The sequence below is a fragment of the Suncus etruscus genome, chromosome 9, assembly GCF_024139225.1.
Source record: "Suncus etruscus isolate mSunEtr1 chromosome 9, mSunEtr1.pri.cur, whole genome shotgun sequence".
NCBI classification, from domain to species: Eukaryota; Metazoa; Chordata; class Mammalia; order Eulipotyphla; family Soricidae; genus Suncus; species Suncus etruscus.
Genome location: NC_064856.1, coordinates 110,467,911 through 110,488,619, shown reverse-complemented (window position 1 = coordinate 110,488,619; position 20,709 = coordinate 110,467,911). Strand labels below are relative to the sequence as shown.

The following is a 20,709-nucleotide window of genomic DNA, read 5'->3' as shown; positions in this document are numbered from 1 at the left end:
GGAGACCAAGGGACCGAGAAAGATACGGAAGTGTCTGTATTGGAGGCTATTTAGTCTTTTATATCTAAGAGTGCAAGAGGGGCCTTCACCAGCCTCATACCACAACCCTGTCTGCATGAGCCCAACGCAGCTTCCCAAAGATGATCAAGGCCAAAGTGATGTAGTCAGCATCAGCAATAGAACAGAACCCAAGGCAAGATGGTCCATTACATGCGATAAGTATTTAGGACCGGAGAAGTGAACTTTGTCAATATTAGACTTCTGTGTCTCAAAGGACACTCGTAAGAAAATGAGAAGGAAGGACATTTTCCAGATCCCTTCTGAGAGGGAACTTGTACTTGGAATATAGAAAGAAAATGTCCAGCTCAACTGCAACAAGAAAAATAACCAGGTAGAGAGATAGCTCAGTGAGCTTCAGTGGGCAGATTCAGCTCCAGGCAATATAAGTTTCTTTGAGCACTGCCAGAAGCACTCTCCAGGCACAGAATTGGGAATAGCTCCATGCATCATTGGGTATGGCCCTAAAACACGTTTTTAAGGAAGAAGAAGACTCCAACTTAAAAACCAACAGAGAAGAGATCCTGATTTCTTTTTGTTGTTGTTTAGTTTGGAGCTACACCCAGATTGCTAAGGGGTTATTCCTGGTTTTGTGCTCAGGAATCACTCTTAGCAGTGCTCACCCAACCTTATGGGATACTGGGGATTGAACCTTGGTCAGCAGTGTGGAAGGCAAATGTCCTCCCTGCTCTTCAGCCCAAGGGGGTCCTGATTTCTATCCCCAGCACTACCCCTCATTAAAAAATAGACAAAGTATGCAAATGGAGATATCTCTAAAGAAGACACACACACAGTCAATAGTTCTGTAAAAATGCTCAGTGTGATTAGCCTTCGGGAGAAGTGAAGTTAGATAGCATGGAGGTAAGGCGTTTGCCTTTCATGCAGAAGGTCATCGGTTCGAATCCCAGCGTCCCATATGGTCCCCCGTGCCTGCCAGGAGCAATTTCTGAGCATGGAGCCAGGAGTAACCCCTGAGCACTGCCGGGTGTGACCCAAAAACCACAACAACAAAAAAAAAAAAAAAAAAAAAAGAAATGTCAAGATCAGGCCAGAGAGATAGCATGGAGGTAAGGCGTTTGTCTTGCATGCAGAAGGATGGCGGTTCGAATCCCGTCATCCCATATGGTCCCCCTAGCCTGCCAGGAGCAATTTCTGAGCGTAGAGCCAGGAGGAACCCCTGAGCACTGCCGGGTATGACCCCCCCCCAAAAAAAAAGAAATGTCAAGATCATGTGGCTTAGTTATTAGCTAGGAAAACTGGTCAAGAAGACTCATAGGACCGAGGAACCACTTGGCAGGAGAGTCCCCTGCCTTGTGGGTAGAAGACCCCCCAGTCTGATCCCCAGTACTCTGCTACACATCTCAAATGTGATATCAGGAATTCTGCTGTTTGAGATTCTGGGCACCACAACAAAGTTGTTTCATGGTGGGGCCCGGAGAGATAACACAGTGGCGTTTGCCTTGCAAGCAGTTGATCCAGGACCAAAGGTGGTTGGTTCGAATCCCGGTGTCCCATATGGTCCCCCGTGCCTGCCAGGAGCTATTTTTGAGCAGACAGCCAGGAGTCATCCCTGAGCACCACCGGGTGTGGCCCAAAAACCAAAAAAAAAAAAAAAAAAAAAAGTTGTTTCATGGCCAAGTTACCCCAACCATGGCAGAGAGCGAGAGGCCCCGAGAGCCCTTTTGAGAACTGCAGTGGTGCTAGCATCACTAAATCGTGCTAGCCGGTCATCACGAAGCCAATAAAGGGAAGGGAAGTTGGGGACAACATTGCATAGGGACTGGGAGAATGAGGGGTGATTAGGGCTCTCTGGGCAGCTGGTGGGATGCAGAATAGAACAGCCGCTTTACAAAATTATCCGCAGCACAAGCATTTCAGTTCAGAGACCTCAGAAGCCCAAATAGTTCCTTTCCTCAGTGTATACACAAAGGAATAAAAACACCACCTCTGGTGCAGACCAAGATCACAGCAGAAATGTCCAGGATGGCCAACGAGAACCGACCCTCAGTGGGCGACTCCTAAGCGTGATGCAGTATCCTGACAGAGACTGTTCTTTGGCAGTTGAAGACATTAAATGACAGAGCCGGAGTGATAGCACAGCAGTAGGACATTTGCCTTGCATGCGGCCAACCCAGGACAGATCCCAGTTCAATTCCCGGCATCCCATATGGTTCCCAAGCCCGCCAGGAGTGATTTCTGAATGCAGCGCCAGGAGAGCTGGCTGAGAGCTGCTAGGTATGACTCAACCCCACCCCCACCCCCCAAAATAAAGAAACAAGGCGACAGGTTCCTGGTGGAAACTTGAAGGCATGGCACAGGGAATAAGCCTGAGGGCTGAATCTCTGTTTCTATGGAAGGTCTTGGTGGCAAAGCCACAGCTGCAAGTTTCAGCAAGGTGGGTGATAGATGGGTGGGTGTCAAGAGCACTTTTCTTTTTGTTTTGTTTTTGGGCCACATCTGGTAGCGCTCAGATGTTACTCTTGGCTCTGTGCTAAGAAATCACTCTTGGCAGGCTCAGGGGACCATATGGGACACTGGGGATCAAACCCAGGTTCGTCTTGTCCTGGGTCAGCCGCATGCAAGGAAAACACCCTATTGCTATGCTATCGCTCTGGTCCCCAAGAGCACATTTTATTTTTGTTTTTGGGTCACACCCAATGATGAGATGATGTGCAGGGCTTACTCCTGGCTCTGTGCTCAGGGATCTCTCCTGGTGAGGCTTGGAGGACCAAGGAACGAACCTGGGTCTACTACATGCAAGACAGGCTTTCTGTCCACTCCAGCCCCAGGAAGAGTTTTGCTCATGAGTGGGCACTCTGGGCCTGCTAAAAGCCGTGAGCTGCGGCTTTTCAGTTTTGGTTTATTTTGCGCCGGCAGTGCCAGAGGCCCATGTGGTGCTGAGCATGGGACCTGGGTCACCTGCACACAAAGCCTGTGCCCTAGACCTTTGGGCCATCTCCTGGCCCCAGGATGTACTTTAGCTGTGAACTCTGTGGTCAGTGAGCCACAGCTCAATACTGCTTTGTAGGAGGTGCAATTCAAGGCCTGTGTGACTTAGGGTCTGTGTGGCCAGGGTCTGGAAGACCCCAACTTTTTATTCTAGCCTCACTTCATTTTGGTTTACTGGGACATTTCTGGATCCCCCTGGGAATGAGGCGCCGATCCAGACAAGCTCTGGCGACAACATCTCTGGCTTGATGAGTCTTGTATTGTCTGGGTTCTTGGAGTCTTCTTTCTTATTAGTGAATTCAGACCCATCCTGGGGGACCATGGTGGGAATTGAGTGAGCTTGAAGTGCCTGGTGGGAAATGAGTTTCTCTCCATAAGCTGAACTGGTTTCAAGCCAGCTTGCACCTGCCCCCCAGGGGCCCAAAGTCCAGCCTTCAGCCAGGACCCAGGGCGGGTGGTGGGGCAGGGCGTGCTGGCTCAGGCTCAGCTGGGGACCTGGTGGGCTCCTGGGGAGGGGAGTCCCCTGTGCACACACACTGTGTTCCACACCTCTGGAGCTCTGGGCACTGCAAGCAGCAAACCAATAATGTTTTTCCCCCAGGGTAAGGATTCCCACAGAATGTCAGGCGGGGCCTGCCTGAGTTGTGTTCTTGGGCTTCTGAGTAAACAAGATGTGAAGCAGAATCAGGGAGATGTTTGGAGGCCATATGCCATAGACTAGGCATATGGGAACCCTGGGTTTGGTCTCTGGCACTTCATGGTCCTCCTGAGCACAACATTATGGCCCCCAAATCACCACCACTGCCAATAGACAGACTGGGACCGATCCAAAGGGCTGAACTGGAAGTCCTTCTATCTCTGCTCTACTAGGCGCTCTCTCTTCTTTTCCTGGTGCTGTCTTCTACGAGACCTGAGCACACTTGAGCTGGGGGTTGGGGGAGGCTGAGGGATTGAACATGCAGCCTCATGAGTCTTAGGATGCAAGGCAGCTTTCCCTGGGCCCTGAGGAGAGAGTAGAAGGGCCAGGGAGGGTGCTTACCTTGCATGGGTTTGATCCCCAGTATCCCTTATGATCTCATGAGCACCAGTAGGAGTGATTCCTGAGTGCAGGCAGGAGTAAGCCCTGAGCATCACTCTGTGTGTGTGTGTGTGTGTGTGTGTGTGTGTGTGAGAGAGAGAGAGAGAGAGAGAGAGAGAGAGAGAGAGAGAGAGAGAGAGAGAGAGAGAGAGAGAGAGAGCAGGTCCTTCTAGACGTCTGGTGGGTGAGGGAGAAGGAGAGATGAAGGTGACCCCAAACTGCTGAGGCCTTGGGTCCTGGGGAGTCTGTGTCTGTCACTTCCTTCTTGCACTTTCCCCATCTTGTGCTCTCTCTCTCCTCTCCCTCTCTCTCTCTCTTTCTCTTTCTCTCCTCTCTCTCTCTTCTCTCTCTCTCTCTTCTCTCTCCCCCCCTCTCTCTCTCTCTCACACACACACACACACACTCGCCCTCCCTCCCAGAAGTGGAGGGGGTGGTTCTGTTGCCGAGCAGGCGTTTGACAAGCACATCCAACAGCGATTATTTTAAATTCTCACACTTCAACCTGCAAGTGCCTGGTAGGAAAGGCAGGAAAGGCGGGAGCGCAGAAACCTTCCCTAGAAAACGAGAGAAGTGTTTTCTGCTGCTCGGAATGGAGCTTCAAGGAAGTGTCTGGGTTTGATGTTGACCAGCTCCATTAGTTTGGGGCTGGCTCAGAAGCCCCATGGACCGGGCAGGTGCTCGATCCTTTCTCCCTCGGCATCACACACTGCTCTGGGGCCCTTCAAAGAGAAACAGAGGCCTCTTTATTAGGTTCTGTAGCCAAAAGAGACAGTGGGAGAAGGGGTGCCCAGCCCCCTTCCCCTCCTTCCGGTCTCTGCTCCCAGGACTCTTCTGCCATGTGCTTGTCCCTGTGGCAGTGGCTGCGGAGAGGTGAGCAGGCGGCTCTGGTGGTCCCATTAGCAGCTTCGTGCTGCCCATGTACCACTGGACCAGTGTGAAGCCATGGAGCTGCCCTTAGTCGTGGGTCCCTGCAGGGGTCCAAGCAGACAGAACTAGGGTTGGCGGGAGGGGCCCCTTTGTCAGCCCTTCACCAAAGGGACTTCAAGCCCCTGCCCTGCTATCCTGGGAGTGTTTCTTCACAGCGGTTGATGCTTCCAGACTGCTCCTGACGCTTCCACTCGTGATGTTTATTTACCAGGGCTCCACAGAGCATCACTAGCATCGACACCCCTTTTATCCATGAAGTCGAGCACAGGGTTTTGGGAGACCAAGCCATTGGCCTCCCACTCTGAACCCCTGCGTGTGTACGTCCTGCTCTCTATCAACTCAAATCCAGCCGGCCCTGCAGACCCATGTTGGCTGGCAGGTGATGGCAGAATGCCTTGTTGCATTTGAATTTTAGCTAAATGGCGGCCAAAGAAATAGCACAGTGGGCAAGGTACTTAGATTTGATCTTTCACATCCTATATGGTACCCCTGAGCATGGCCACAAGTAATTCCTGAAGGCAGAGCCAGGAGTAACCCCTGCACATTGTAAGGTGTCCAAAAGCCCCCACTTTTTTTTTTTTTTTAAGAAACAACAAAGAATTCTGAAGTAGACCCCAAATATGACGTGGGTATGGTTCCTATAACTTTAAAAACTTTACAATTTTGGGGCCCGGAGAGATAGCACAGCGGCGTTTGCCTTGCAAGCAGCCGATCCAGGACCAAAGGTGGTTGGTTCGAATCCCAGTGTCCCACATGGTCCCCCGTGCCTGCCATGAGCAGACAGCCAGGAGTCACCCCTGAGCACTGCTGGGTGTGGCCCAAAAACCAAAAAAAAAAAAAATACTTTACAATTTTGGTGGGGAGATGCCTCAAAGAGCTGGAGCACATGGTTGGCCTGAGAGGACCCCAGCTCCCTTGTAAGTTACTCCATGCTGTGTGCTCCCCTGAGCGCTGCCAGATGTGACTGTGGCTCAATGTCTCAACCATGGAAGGCTCTGGGCTCCCTCCCAGCACTAATGACCATGGCAATAAGATTGCTTCTTACAGTAACTTTCAATGCTCTGCTCTTTAGCCAAAATTTTATGTTTAACACTACCATTGGCATCTCTGCAACCTCAAGGGGAGGGAGGGTCAGGCCCCATTTTTCTGGCCAGGCAGCAATGCTCACAGGACCTGTGAGAGTGAAACCTCTGGTCTGTGGACACTGCAGGCCCAACCTTTCCCTCTAAAGACATATCAGAACAATGGTTTAGGGAAACATGCCCAAACAACAAGGTGAAAATGGACTTGGCTTTTCTTCTCCCAGCTTTGAACAGTCAGAGACAGAACACATCTCCTGTCTACCATTCTGCTTTTCTCAGAGAATCGTTTGATCTGTGCATTTGTTCAGAAAGCATCGAGTTCTTTACAACTCCCTACGGGGCCAAAGATAGGACCAGGGTAAGGTATTTGCTTTGCACAGGGTTGACCCTGCATGGTTCGATCTCCAGCACCACATACGGTTCTCTGAGCACCATTGGGAGTGATCCCTGAGGACTGCCAGGAGTGAACCCCCCTCCCCAAACCCCCATAAATAAAACCACCCAAATCCTTTAGTGCCTTCAGAGGGACTGAGGCAAAGTCCCCTTAGTGGGGAATGAACTGGTGCTGCTTGGGAACTGGGAGTTCTTTCATTTCTCCATCTGCCCACCTGATGGAGTAGCCTGACTTAGTACTCAGGTGCTTGGTGCTGCTGTGCAGGGAGTCCCCTGGTTGCAGACTTAGACGCTTTTTTTTTTTTTTTTGGTTTTGGGGTCCCACCCTGCAGCACTCAGGGATTACTCCTGGCTCTACACTCAGAAATCATTCCTGACAGGCTTGGGGGACCATATGGGATGCTGGGACTTGAACCACCATCCTTCTGCATGCAAGGCAAACGCCTTACCTCCATGCTATCTCTCTGGGACCCTGGCTTAGATACTTTTTGTCCAGTTCGTCGTCCCTCTGGGCATCATGACATGCCATACACAGGACACAGGGGTGCTGAGGGGTGCCTGGGTGCCCTTGTGGTCTGATGTGGGGATATTGCACTGTGGGAAGTCTCAGAAAATGCAGTCACTTCACCCTAGAGGAGTGAGACGTTCTCCATGCAGCTCAAGGCCACTGTCCTGGTTGTCTTGCTCCCCTCCTGTCTGACTGTCACCGCCTGCGCTCCCACTTCCCAGCCCTTTCCCTCCTCCTTTCAGAACTTGCCAAGGCCTCAGACTTGAGCCCATCAAGGTTCCTGATAGGGAAAAGACAAGCCGCCCCGGGGCCCCATAAAGGACCTGCCACTTCTCTGTGAAACGCGGTGCTGAGCCAGAGCGGGTCAGGCTGACTGCACTTCTTGCTGTCAGTCTGAGTCCAGCAGTGACATCAGACTGACAGGCCAGACGCAGCCGGAGCCACTCAGGCAGCCTGTTACTGTCCCTGTCCCGGAGAAGGTGACAAGAGGAGGTGCAGATTGTGCTGGACCTTCTGATGTGATGTTTCCAGCCCCAGGAGCCTGCCTGCCTGCTCATTCTATACTAAGGGAAGAGAGAAGGAGTCCCAAAGAGTGAAAGGCAGGACTCACACACCCAAGCTGGGGTGCGGTGACCTTAAAATGAGAGTGCCACTGGGTGGGGGGGGGTTAGGCCACATCTATTGCTGTTCAGGCGATCAACTCTTGGCTCTGTGCAAGAGGGACCACTCACTCCTGTGGTGCTTGGGGGGACCATCCTTCCAGGGCTTTAACCTGGATTGGGCTGTGAGTGAGGCAAGCGCCGTAATCTCTGCTATCTGGCCCTCCACACCTTAAAGACTTCTTCTTATGACACTTGTCTCAAATAGTCATAAAGATAGTGATTTGTATTGTGAACACTGTACACTTGCTGTTCATCCTCAGCAAAAAGTCACTATTGTCAATTTATACTTTACTAAGTCCTGGTGGAGCTCAGGGGACCATATTGGTGGGTGTGGGGGATACAACGCAGGCCCTGCCACATGCAAGGCAAATGCCCTCCCCTCTGTATTATCTCTTCAGATCCCTACATTGTAATTCTTACTAGCTAAGATTCAGAAATGGGAGTTGAGGAGAAAATGCACCTACTTTGCACAGAGGAGCTTGACCTCAGTACCATGTGATTCCCTGGGAAGCTTCACCTGGGTGTCAGCCCTGAGCACTGCCCCAAACAACTAAAGTTTCATTTTACCAGGGGGATGGAGAGATAGCACAGCAGGTAGGGCGTTTGATCTTAGATCGCAGAACGGACGGTGGTGATCGAATCCTGGCATCCACATAATGGTTCCCCGAGCCTTGCCAGGAGTGATTCTCTGAGTGCAAAGCCAGGGGGTAAACCCCTGAGTGGCACTGGGTGTTACCAAAAACAAACAAACAAAAAGTTTCATTTCTCAACATGGGGCATACATTAAATATTCAAATCAACTAGATCTGGGGCTGGCGAGGTGTTGACTAGAGTAAGATGTCTGCCTTGCAAGCGCCTAGCCAAGGAAGGACCGCGGTTCGATCCCCAGTGTCCCATATGGTTCCCCCAAGCAGGGGCAATTTCTGAGCCACTTAGCCAGGAGTAACCCCTGAGCATCAAATGGGTGTGTGTGGTCTGAAAAAAACCCAAAAAAAATCAACTAGATCTCCATATAGATAATAATTGGATGAAGGAGGAGTTGAAAATGGTAGTGGGTGTGGGGCCGGAGAGATAGCATGGAGGTAGGGCATTTGCCTCTGCATGCAGAATGACATTGGTGGAAACCTGGTTTTCCATATGGTCCCCACGAGCCTGCCAGGGCGATTATGAGCATAGAGTCAGGAGTTGTACCTGAGTGCTGCCGTGGTGTGGCCCCTCCCCAAAAAAAACACCTGAAAAGTGGTAAGTTTCAGAGCCAGAGAGAATGCATGTGGCTGATCATAGGACCCAGGTTCGATTCCCAGCACCCATATGGCTTCCCCTTGGGCACCGCCCCAGAGTGGTTTCTGTGTGCCAGAACCAGGAATAAAACCCAGAGCACCCACTGAGTGTGGCCCCAAAATGAAGTGGGGGGGGTTAAAGGCAAGGCAAATACCCTCCCCTCTGTATTATCTCTTCAGATCCGTACATTGTAATTCTTAATAGCTAAGATTCAGAAATGGGATGAGGAGAAAATGCAGAGATGTGTCTGGGTGTCCTGAGAGGCACCCTGTCAATATGCACGAGATGCTGGTTCCGTCCCAGCACCCAACCCCAACAAATACAAGGCAAGGAATGAGAAGGGGAGTGTCCACTTCATGGAAAAATGGAAACGACTTTTGTGGCCCTGGTACGTGCACACACACACACACACACACTCACACACATTCACTCACACTTTCACATACACCACACACATTCACTCATTCACACCCCACACCCACACACTCACACACAGCACTCTCACAGACAGAACCAGGGCTAGGCTCAGGAAGCATTGTTAGAATGGGTGGTCTTGGCCAAGAGAGACGGGAAGGGTCCCACAGGGAGCCAGTGGATGCCCGAGCCTGTCATTCTGTTCTGAGGCTTTACCCTTGTGATGCCACACCCCAGATGACCCTGGGCTCCCGGCCACCCCCAGGCTCTGCTGCTACTTAGGCTGACTAGAATCTTTGTGCCAGGCTGCTCACCCAGAGAAGGCAGGCGAGGGGGACCTGGCCCTTTGCTGTTCGCCCACACTGCCTAGTCCCTTTGTTTGAGCCCCTGCTTTCTGGTGTCTATTGTCATCCAGGCTGGCTTCCTAGACTGCTGCTGAGGGGCCAGGAAATCCCCACCCTGAGGAGTCCCCGAGTGCCTTCAGCCTTCTGCTCCCGTGCTGCCTTTTCCTTCCCGAGTGCAGACCTGTCTGGAGACCTTCTGGGGAGTTGGGCTCCGTGCTCACCATCTGCTGATGCTCAGGGACCATGGCAGCCCCGTCTACCCGCGAGCTCAGCCCTCCAAACCTGGAAACCCCAGACTTTCCTAGAAGGTCCTGTGGGGGCTGATGACTCCCAGAGGGACTCAAGCTGTGGGGGGGCGGGGGGGGGGACGACGACTCTGGATGGACGTGACCCCGTCACAACACCAGAGCTGAAGGGGCCTCCAGACCAGTATGAGGACAACAGCCACCAGCGCAGAGCCCTGTGGGGGCTCCTATGTGGGCCTGTGCATGACGTGACATGTTTAAGCTCCACATCTGTGGGGTTCACTGCAGTAGCCCCAGGAAGCTGCTGGGGTCTCACTCGACCCCATTTCCAGGCGATGTCCGAGGTGCCTTCAAGGAAACCTTCCTGCCCCAAAGCTGCCCATTTTGCTAGTGTCTTCTCTCCCTTCCCCTCCTTCCCCTCCCTTCCCTCTCTCCCTCCTTCCCCTCCCTCCCTCCCTCTTTCCTTCCCCTCCCTCCTTTCCCCTCCCTCCCCTCCCTCCCTCTCTCCTTCCTTTCCTCTCTCTCTCTCTCTCTCTCTCTCTCTCTCTCTCTCTCTCTCTCTCTCCTCTCTCTCTCACCTTTTCTGCTCTGGCATGCGTCAGTCTCTTTGTCACCCTTCTGGGAGAGGGCCGCCTGACTGTCTTCTAATTTCTCTTTTTATTATGTTGAAAATGTCTGCGACTATTTTTAATTTCCTCGAGCTCTTTCTCGTTGCCCTTTTTAAAATAGCTGCCGCCTCGCAACGCAAATAGCTTCTCTTATTTTCCGAGGAGATTAATTATAGTTTTTTTCCTCTCTATTACTTTGATTACTTTTCTCCTCAGTGGTCCCTGGGTTTCTGTCTCCAGTATTTTGGGGGTTGGGGTTCATGGCCACACACTGCCCCCCCCCCACAGTGCCTGCTGGTTTCTGTTGTTGGGGACAGGGCCAGAAGTGGGGTGCAAAGGGCCTGCCTGGAGGAAGACCAGGCAGCCTGCTTCCTCATGTCAGATCAGCTCCCCCAGTTTGTGGGTCTGCTCCTGGGGAACCTTTTCTTTTATGTTTTGGGGCCACACCCTTTTCGTGCTCAAGGCTCCTCACACCCTCCTCAGGACTGGGACTGAACTTGAACCTGCTGCCTACCAGCCCTTGGGGCCATCACTCAGGCTTGGGACACTTTCATACCAACTCACTCATCCACTCAGTCACTCATTCACTTATTCATTTACTCACTCATCCACTTTATCCACTCATTCATTCACTTCCCTACTCATTCACTTATTCAATACCTTTTTATTCCTCATCATTCATTCAATCACTTATTAATTCACTCACTTATTCTCTTATTCTCATTCATTCTACCAGGGTCCACCCAGGAACATCAGAATGTAGCAACTCACGACTTAACCCAAGCAATGAGAGAGACAGAGACAGAGACAGAGACAGAGACAGAGAGACAGAGAGGAGAGAGAGAGAGAGAGAGAGAAGGAACTCTGGCTGGGAGGAGGAGGAGGTTGGTAACTTCGGGTTCGAGAGGGGGAAATAAAGGTGGAATAAATTGTGTCTTGCTGATGCTATATATAAAGCCTGGCATGGCTTGGCAGCAGGCCTGGGCAGGCTCTGTTCCAGTCTTTACTTGGGCCCCAACTGCCATGCTTTTACCTTTTCATACCTAGGGTGATTGTTTGTTACAGGGGGGGCATGTCTCAGTCCAGCTGCCAGTACAGGGTGGGCATTATTACCCCTTAAGGCCACATTGACTAATTCCCTTAAAAAGATCAACACATCCATTAACTCTTTCATTCATTCTTCCACTGAGTCACTCACTCATTTACCTACCCATTCTCTCATTCCCTCATCCCCTCCTCCTCTACTCATTCATTCCATGCAATGTGGGTGCTCAGCTGGAGAGAACTAGGAGATTGCGTTACAAACAGACCCAGGGTTTCATTGGTGCCTGGTGAGGAGCTTCCCCAGCAGGGAGGGGACAGCAGATTCAGTCAGGGCAGGAGCCGGTGCTGGCTGGGGACCCAGGGAGTCTTCCCAAGTGGTTCCTCTGGACTGTGAATGGGCCACTCCTTATGAGCCTGACTCAGACCCCAAGTTCCGGGTAGGTGGGAAGGAGGAAGGATTGCCCATGTACTCCAGGGGCAGGGTCCCCCTGTCTCACTTCCCCAATTAAGCCCTGCTTCTCCCCAGCAGGCCCAGGTCCCCTTTACTATGTCTCTGGTGCTGGGACTGGGGCTGTGTTTTCTCTTGTCACCTCTGGCCCAGAAAGCTTAGCCTGGCATGTGCCCTGGGGTGCTTGGTGGGTTCTGCTGCATAAGTGGATGCAGTGGATAAATGACTCTGAAAGTCGCCCTTTGCCTGTCATCCTCCCTGTTGGAATGGTGCAGAGATTGTAGCTGGGGTTATCAGGCGGGGCCAGCATCCAGTCCAGACATCCCCTCCTTTTCACCATCCCTCCTTCCACCCCTCCTTTCCATGTCTCCTGCTCTGGCAGCTATGGGGGTCAGGGATAGTGGGGAGGGAGAGTCAGGGTCCCCCAAGTCTTCTCCTCCCTTCTCAGTCCTTGGGCTGCCCAGGCCCTGGGTCCTTCAGAAGTGGCTGGTTGGGACCTAGTGGTGGCAGTCACATACACCCATAAAGAATATTCTGGAGTCAACTGTGCTGACACCAAGTCGAGGCCTCTGAGTGTGAACAACGCAGGAGTGTGACGGTGCAGCTTGTGCCAGGGGCCTCTTTGATACGGACACTGTGCAGGGACCCCCGCCAAGGCACAATTGCCCCAGCCCCGAGGGCCTTCAGGCATCTCTGGAGCCTCAGCTGCCACCTTTGTCGACGCACCTGCCCCAGCATGTCCAGCCCCCTTGCCAGGCACAGAAACAGCTGCCCCAACGCCCCTTCCCCGGGTTCCAGCCTTGGCCACTGTCCAGGCCTCCAGCGGACTGGACGGACGGGGAGAACTTTGTATCGGGGCGGCGACTGGGGCGGGGCGGCCTCCCACTGCCTCGCCAGAAGCAGCGCTGGGCCTGGCCGTGCGGGGTGAGTGCCGGGGGGCTGCGGGCTGCACCCCACTTCCCCATTGGCTTCTCAGGTGGGTCCCTCTGCAGGGTGGTTCGCCACCTCCTGAGCCTGTGCTGGGGTGACCGGGTGGCCACACGATTCTGGGGGTGCTAAGGAGCTGCAGGAGAAGAGCCTTGAGGGGCTGTGAGTTGTGGGGGGCACTCGTGTGTGAGCGTGTGTGTGACGGGGCGTGTAGGTGTGTCTGGCGGTGTGGGGTTGTGAGTGTGTGCATGAGGGGTGGAGGTGAGTGTATGTGGAAGTGAATCTCAGGAGGTGTTTAAGTGTGCCTAAGTGTGGGGGACACGTGTTGGGGGACACGTGTTGGTATGGGAACATGTCAGTGTGCGTGGACATGTGTCTGGATATGTGTCTGTGTCCGTGTGTGGACACATGTCCGTATGTCTGTGTGTGGACACGTGTTTGTTTGTCTGTGTCCGTGTGTGGACACTTGGTGTGTGTGTTGGGCAGAGGAGGGTGGCCCCGGGCCCAGGCTGGTTCCGGCGGGTTGATGGTGTTACCCAATGTGAGAAATGGGGAAATGGGACCCAGTTGTGGCCTCGCAGGTGGGAAGGTGCCCGGGGCTGGCCGGGTGCTGACGGCAGCTGGGGAGTGGGTGCCCTCTGCCCCACTTTCCCCACAGCGCCGACCTTTCCCCTCCTCTGAACACTGGCTGGCACTGCACCCCTGGGACAGTCAGCCGGGTCTCAGGTCAGGGCCTGCACGGCTGCTGCACACAGGGACTTGGGGACTCGGGCGTGGGCCCAGACTGGTTTGTGAGGGATGGGGGCACAGTGGGGGGGGGCGTGTGTGTGTGCATGAGGCGCCTCATACCCTGGCCTCAGGGTGCAGTAGAGGTGCTGCACGCCTGCTCCCTTCAAGGGGGAGGGAATGGGCAGTGGGGCATGTGGACACTGGCTCCCTGAGGGTCCCCACGGTGGGGGCTGCCACCCAAGGGTAACACGGCAGCCGGCTCGTTCTCCTGCCAGCCTAGGAGGAGGTTCTGGTAGCTTGGCTGTTGTAAGCGTTGCTGCTGGCATAACTTGGTGTCTGGGGTTTGGGTCCCGATTCAGGGAACCTTTGTGCGGCCGGGACTGGACTGAGGGTAGGGATGGGTCTGCAGATGTGTGGGTGGCTTTGCCAAGAGCTGTGCCAATTGGGATGGGGGTGTTGGGGAAACACTGGGGCGGCATGAGACCCGCAGGCCCTGAACCCAGGAATCACTTCTAATTTGTTTGCTAAATTTTTTGGGGGGTGGGTTTGGTTTTTGGGTCACACCCGGCAGCACTCGGGGTCACTCCTGGCTCCACGTTCAGATATCGCTCCTGGCAGGCTCAGGGACCATATGGGACGCCGGGATTCGAACCACCGACCTTCTGCACGCAAGGCAATCACCTTACCTCCATGCTATCTCTCCTGCCCCTGTTTGCTAAATTTGTTTTGTTTTGTTTTGGGGTCTCAACCAGCAGTGCTCAGGGGTTACTCCTGGCTCCACGCTCAGAAATCGCCTCTGACAGGCTCAGGGGACGATATGGGATGCCGGGATTTGAACCACCGTCCTTCTGCATGCAAGGCAAACACCCTACCTCCATGATATCTCTCTGGCCCCGTGTGTGTGTGTGTGTGTGTGTGTGTGTGTGTGTGTGTGTGTGTGTGTGTGTGTGTGTGTGTGTGTGTGCGTGCGCGCACCGCCCAGCCTATTGGGGCTTCCAGTCTTCTGGCTCTGTTCTGGGCCCTGTGTCTTGTGTGATTCGGGCTCTCTGCAGAGCAGAAGCAGGTGAGATTTGTTCCTCATGCAGGCACTGGGGGTTGGGGGGCCAAGAGAGCTGTCCAACCAGCTCTATAGGAGGCTCGGAGCGATTGGTGCCAGAGGCCCGGTGAGGTGTGAACCCCAGCTGGAGCCCAACCCCCCACCCTGGCTTCATTCTGTTCACTTGTGATTTCGACACCTTCCAGGCACACAGGCCACTGCGGGTGAGACCCTCGTCCCTCTCTTCCGCCGTCCTGAGCACAGACGCCCATCGCCTTGTGTCCTCCGCCAGCCTCAACCTGCTCAGAGCCGCCCAGTGTAAGTCACAGACAGACACAAGGCCCTGAACCCCGACAGGAACAGGGAGGGTCCAAGAGCAATGACAGATTCTGTAGACGCTTCGGCCACCTGTTCTGGAGACTCCCCTGATCACTGTCTTGTGTCCACCTTAGAGTGACAGATATGACAGATGTGCTTCCCCCACGGGTGTCCCAGTGCTCTGTGAGGTGTCATGTCCTCCCCCACAGCTTGCCTGTGTCCCGTATCGTTATCTGCCATGGGTTGGGAGGAGCCTCTAGGGCACTGTGGGCCCGTGAAGGGCACTTGGAGCTCAGAACTGGACGCAGTGGTGTGGGGCCTTGTGGCTTTGGAAACCCTACGGCCACCAGCACCCCATGTCCCCCAATACCCCCAGATGGCTCTGTCAGGTGTATCAGCAGCTCTTCCTGCCCTACATCTCCCAGCAGACTTCACCATGGGCCCCAGTTCCCCCTCCCCCCCAAGCCTGGAACTTTTTGGAAGACTTTGTGTATCCTTTGTTCCCTCCCCGGGGGGGGGGGGGGTCTTCCCTGGGACTGCACTTGGCTTGGTGGCTTCTCCCTGATCTCTGTGCCCCAGAGAGGCCGACTCTATTCTTGGCCAAGACCTCTATGGCCCTCACTCTCACCCCACCCTCCCCTTGCTTCTGTTCACCCTCTTCTGGCCTTTCCTTGCCTCCATCTTGATGGTCATGACTCACACCAAGGTTTTTGCTTTAGTTTTTGAGACTATTTTTATGTTCCTCACTTCAAACTAGGTGGTTAGGATGGTGATGCCTTTTCAGTGTCCTCAGAGATGAATCAAATGGTCCCTTGGCCCAACGCCCTGAGGGCGAGGCACACTGATGGGTTTCTCCTCTGCATGGGAGGGGGATGTGGAATGTAGCGTGCTCTGCCAGTCACCCTCTGTCATTTTTTTTTTTTGTGTGTGTGGGGGATTGGGGCCAAATCTAACAGTACTCAGGCTAACACCTGACTCTGCTCAGGGATCACTCCTACCAGGGATCAGGGAACCATATGTGGTGCCAGGGGTTGAACCTGGGTCACCTTGTGCAAGGCCTGACCTGCCCAGCACTCCCTCTCTGGCCCTTGATCTTTTCTTCCCTCCTCTCACTGTTTATTGTTCTCCTGTCAGCCGTCATAGCCCTTTGGGCACTGGTGCAGGGGCCTGGATCCCAGATAACAGAGCCACGTGTGTGCTGCTATGGGTCAGCTTTGGGCCTCTGGGGGCTCCGGCTTAGGCAGGTGCTGCTACCAGCAGCCCTCAGGCCGGCTTGGGAAGAATTCATTAATTCATTAATTCAGTAACTTATTTATGGGTTTGCCTCTGCAGCAGGCACCTGCCTGGCATGTGTTAGGCTCTGGGACCCACCACTAGCATCAGAAAAATCATGTGGATAAAGGATTCTAATTTTTTATTGAAAATATTTTAATTTAAAGAACTGTGATTGAGGCTGGAGAGATAGCACAGGAGGTTGGGTATTTGCCTTACATGCAGCCAACTGGGGTTCGATCCCCAGCATCCCATATGGTCCCCCTAAGTCTTCCAGGAGTAACTTCTGGTTGCAGAGCCAGGAGTAACTCCTGAGTACTGACAGGTGAGTTAAAAACAAACAAACAGGGCCCGGAGAGATAGCACAGCGGCGTTTGCCTTGCAAGCAGCCAATCCAGGACCAAAGGTGGTTGGTTCGAATCCCGGTGTCCCATATGGTCCCCTGTGCCTGCCAGGAGCTATTTCTGAGCAGACAGCCAGGAGTAACCCCTGAGCACCACTGGGTGTGGCCCAAAAACAAAAAACAAACAAACAAACAAACAAACAAAAAAGAATCGTGATTGGCAAAGTTATTGTTTTAGGCAATATACTATTTCAACATCAATCCCACCACCGGAACCTTCTTCACTGGTGTTCCCATGCTCAATCTCCATCCCCCACTTCCCTGCCCTGACCCCCGCCTGCCACCTGGCTGATTGGGGTTCTTGCTTCCCAGATGTTGAAGTTCCGAACCATCCGGGGGGGCCTGAGGCTCCTGGGCATTCGCAAAACTTCGTCCGCCCCGGCTGCCTCCCCCAATGTGCGGCGCCTGGAATATAAACCCATCAAGAAAGTGATGGTGGCCAACCGAGGTGAGTGCCTGGCTAGGGGCCACAGGCCCCGTTTTTTGTCCCAGCCAGGCTGTCAACTTCCTCCTCTGTGCTCCTCTTAGCAGGCCCAGAGTTGGGCCTGGGGCTGGGAGCAGAGGTTTCTCACTCCTTTGCCTCCCCCAGGAGAGATCGCCATCCGTGTGTTCCGGGCCTGCACGGAGCTGGGCATCCGGACTGTGGCTGTGTACTCTGAGCAGGACACGGGCCAGATGCACAGGCAGAAAGCAGACGAGGCCTACCTCATTGGCCGAGGCCTGGCCCCGGTACAGGCCTATCTCCACATCCCAGACATCATCAAGGTGGCCAAGGTGAGTCAGGTTGTGCTGGGAGGCTTCTAGGCTGGTGTCCTGGACCTCCCCAGGGCTGTGCTTATTCTCTAAGCCAGCCATATTGGTGTATTCACCACAGTACATGGGTGAGTAGAAGGAAGGATAGAAGAATGAATGGAAGAGAGGGCAGGTGTATGGATGGGTAGAGGGATGGATGGGTGAACAGGTGGGTGGATGGGAGGGTGGATGGATAGATGGGTGGATGGATAGATGAATGGATGGATGGATAAAGGGGTGGGTGGGTGGATGGAGGGATTAGTGGGTGAATGGTGGATGGATAGGTGAGTGGGTGAATGAGTGGATGGGTGGAGGGATGGGTGGATGGGAGGGTGGATGGATGGGTGGTGGATGGATAGATAGAGAGTGGATGGGTGGATGAATAAATGGGTGGGTGGGTAGGTGGATGAATGGAGAGATGGAGGGATTAATGGGTGAATGGTGGATGAATGGGTGGCTGGGTGGGTGGATGAGTGAGTGGTGGGTGGATAGATGGACGAATGGGTAAATGGGTGGATGGATGGAAGGATGTGGAGTGGAGAGATAGTGGAGGGGAAGTCTAGGTCACAGGACTTGTTCAAAACCTGTGGGTAGAGATTTGAGGGACACAGTTCTAACCTACTCTTGACCCTAGGAAAACAATGTGGATGCCGTGCACCCTGGCTATGGGTTTCTGTCAGAACGTGCAGACTTTGCCCAGGCGTGCCAGGATGCCGGGGTGCGATTTATTGGGCCCAGCCCCGAGGTTGTCCGTAAGATGGGTGACAAGGTGGAGGCTCGGGCCATCGCCATTGCTGCAGGTGAGGGGGTGTGGCCGGGACCACCGATCCTAAGAGCTGTCCTGGAGGGGCTGGGGCCTTGGCAATGCTTTTGGGCTCTTACAGTGTCGCTCCTGCCCACCTCCGGACCCTGACAGGTGTCCCTGTGGTCCCTGGCACGGACGCACCCATCACGTCGCTGCATGAGGCCCACGAGTTCTCCAACACCTACGGCTTCCCCATCATCTTCAAGGCGGCCTACGGGGGCGGTGGGCGTGGCATGAGGGTCGTGCACAGCTACGAGGTGAGGGGGCTGGCCCACAGAGTGTTCAGGCTGGATGGCGGGAGCAGCTGGGCCCCAATGTGCATTGGTCCCCTAGGAGCTGGAGGAGAACTACACCCGCGCCTACTCTGAGGCCCTGGCGGCCTTTGGCAACGGGGCGCTGTTTGTGGAGAAGTTCATTGAGAAGCCACGCCACATTGAGGTTCAGATCCTGGGTGAGTGGGGAGCCCCTGGTGGGCGGGTGGCAGGGTTCGGGTGGCTCGAGGAAGGCCGCGTCCCAGGAAAGCATACTGCACCCCGCAGGGGACCAGTACGGGAACGTCTTGCACCTGTATGAGCGCGACTGCTCCATCCAGCGGCGCCATCAGAAGGTGGTGGAGATCGCGCCCGCCGCTCACCTAGACCCACAGATCCGCTCGCGCCTCACCAGCGACTCCGTGAAGCTAGCCAAGCAGGTGAGGGGCCTTAGCGCCCAGCCCTATGTGTGTGGAGGGGCCAGAAAGGCTGGGGAGAGGGCTGGGATTCATCACGTCCAGGCACTCGTGCACAGCCCAAGAGCTGCGGCACACACAGGGTTATGGAGTCTCTTCTCCTATGTCCCCGACCCCACGGCACTCTAATCCCACAGAGCACACTTTCTCCCCAAGTGCTCGCGGCCCCTCTCTCTTGTGGGGGTGTTGGGCTTGTTGTAGGGGGAGGCCTGGAGCTCCCTCTGCTGCATCTGTATGACCCCCAACCTGCTCCATCCTCCCTGGAGGGACGGACACGCAGCTCTGGTCTCATCTAGTGGCCCCCGGTGACACTGGAGCTGGTTGAAGGTGGAAGCAGGGCCCCCACGCACGCCCCAAAAGTGACACATTGGTGGGGCCCTGAATGGGTTCTGGGCACTGGTCCCCAATAGTGTTGTCCCCTGGGCTGACCTGAACCCCGTGCCCCTGGGACCCAGGTCGGCTATGAGAATGCGGGCACGGTGGAGTTCCTGCTGGACAAGCATGGCCGCCACTACTTCATCGAGGTCAACTCCCGGCTGCAAGTGGAGCACACGGTCACCGAGGAGATCACCGAGTGAGTGAGGGGCGTCCCCAAATCCACCGAGTGGGGATCATGGTCACCGGGTCACTGAGTGTGGGGGGGGGACACAGTCCCTGAGTCACAGTCACTCAGCTGGCAGGGTAGGGGTGGGCATCCTTCATGGTGCCCCAGGGGTCCTGTGCCTCCTGAGACGAGCCCTTTGGTGTTCTGCAGTGGCTGTTTGATCCTATATGGGGCTGGGAGTGGCCTGTAGGTAGGGGCAGGGACTCCCACTTCTGTCTCCAGGGAGGAAGCAGGCTCAGAGAGGTCGATCGTGTGTGGTGGCCCAGGCCATGCTTCAGCCCAGGGCTCTGTGGAGCCGCTGCGTCCCACATCTCTGGCCACTCGATGACCTACGTGGCAGCATCCACAGAGCATGGCTGTGGCATCTGTGGTGTCCAGCCCTGCACTGTCCTGTCCTAGTGTCCACGGCCCTGCTGTGTTCGCCCGGGAACATGCTTCTGGTTCATGTCAGTTTTGAGGATCTTTGTGCCCAAATTTCTGTCCCCCTGTGCAAGAGCTTTGCAGGGTCCTCTAATCAGAGGAGAAACAGCTCATGCCTAATTAGCTTCCAGATTTTCCTCCTGTGGGCTTAGTATGTGTCGACACAAAACTTCCTGTTTTATTCATTCATTTATTTACTCATTTATTTTGGGCCACACCCAGCGACACGTAGGGTTTATTACTGAATCACCAGACAGGATTTGGGGGACCATATGGGGTGTCAGGCATTGAACCCAGGTTGGCCTCACGCAAGGCAAATTCTCCCGCTGTGCTGCTCTGGACCCCAACTCCTATTTTAAATGATTCTTATTCAGCATCCGGATGTTGAACCATTTTTAGCTTCCCTGGCTCAGGCTCCTGCCCTTCCTTTTGGAGCCCTGTGGCCCTGGGGTTGACTCCTGCTTTCTTGAGCTCGGAGCCAGGATTGAGGGGGGCTGCCTGGTAGGCGGGCACTAGGAAGTGGGCAGACGCCTTGTGTTGGGGGTCAGGCTTCAGGGTGTAACCATGGACATGGGGGGAGCCCACACATGGCTCCCAGATTCGCCCATTAGTTACAAGACTTGGACCCCAACTTGT

General features: G+C 54.4%; 2 protein-coding genes across 2 annotated transcripts in view; both read left to right on the top strand.

The window, feature by feature from the left end:
• Positions 1–20,709, top strand: part of SPTBN2 (spectrin beta, non-erythrocytic 2) — a 243,066-nt gene that overhangs the window by 49,604 nt on the left and 172,753 nt on the right. The gene's annotated exons all lie outside the window — the stretch shown is intronic.
• PC (pyruvate carboxylase) overlaps positions 1–20,709 on the top strand; it is a 73,763-nt gene that overhangs the window by 41,875 nt on the left and 11,179 nt on the right. The window contains exons 2-9 of the mRNA XM_049780198.1: positions 14,937–15,050; positions 17,038–17,173; positions 17,315–17,499; positions 18,152–18,317; positions 18,434–18,579; positions 18,656–18,773; positions 18,862–19,013; positions 19,505–19,623. Coding sequence (XP_049636155.1) covers positions 17,038–17,173; positions 17,315–17,499; positions 18,152–18,317; positions 18,434–18,579; positions 18,656–18,773; positions 18,862–19,013; positions 19,505–19,623 — 1,022 coding nt within the window. The 5' untranslated portion in view covers positions 14,937–15,050. The remainder of the gene's footprint in view (positions 1–14,936; positions 15,051–17,037; positions 17,174–17,314; positions 17,500–18,151; positions 18,318–18,433; positions 18,580–18,655; positions 18,774–18,861; positions 19,014–19,504; positions 19,624–20,709) is intronic.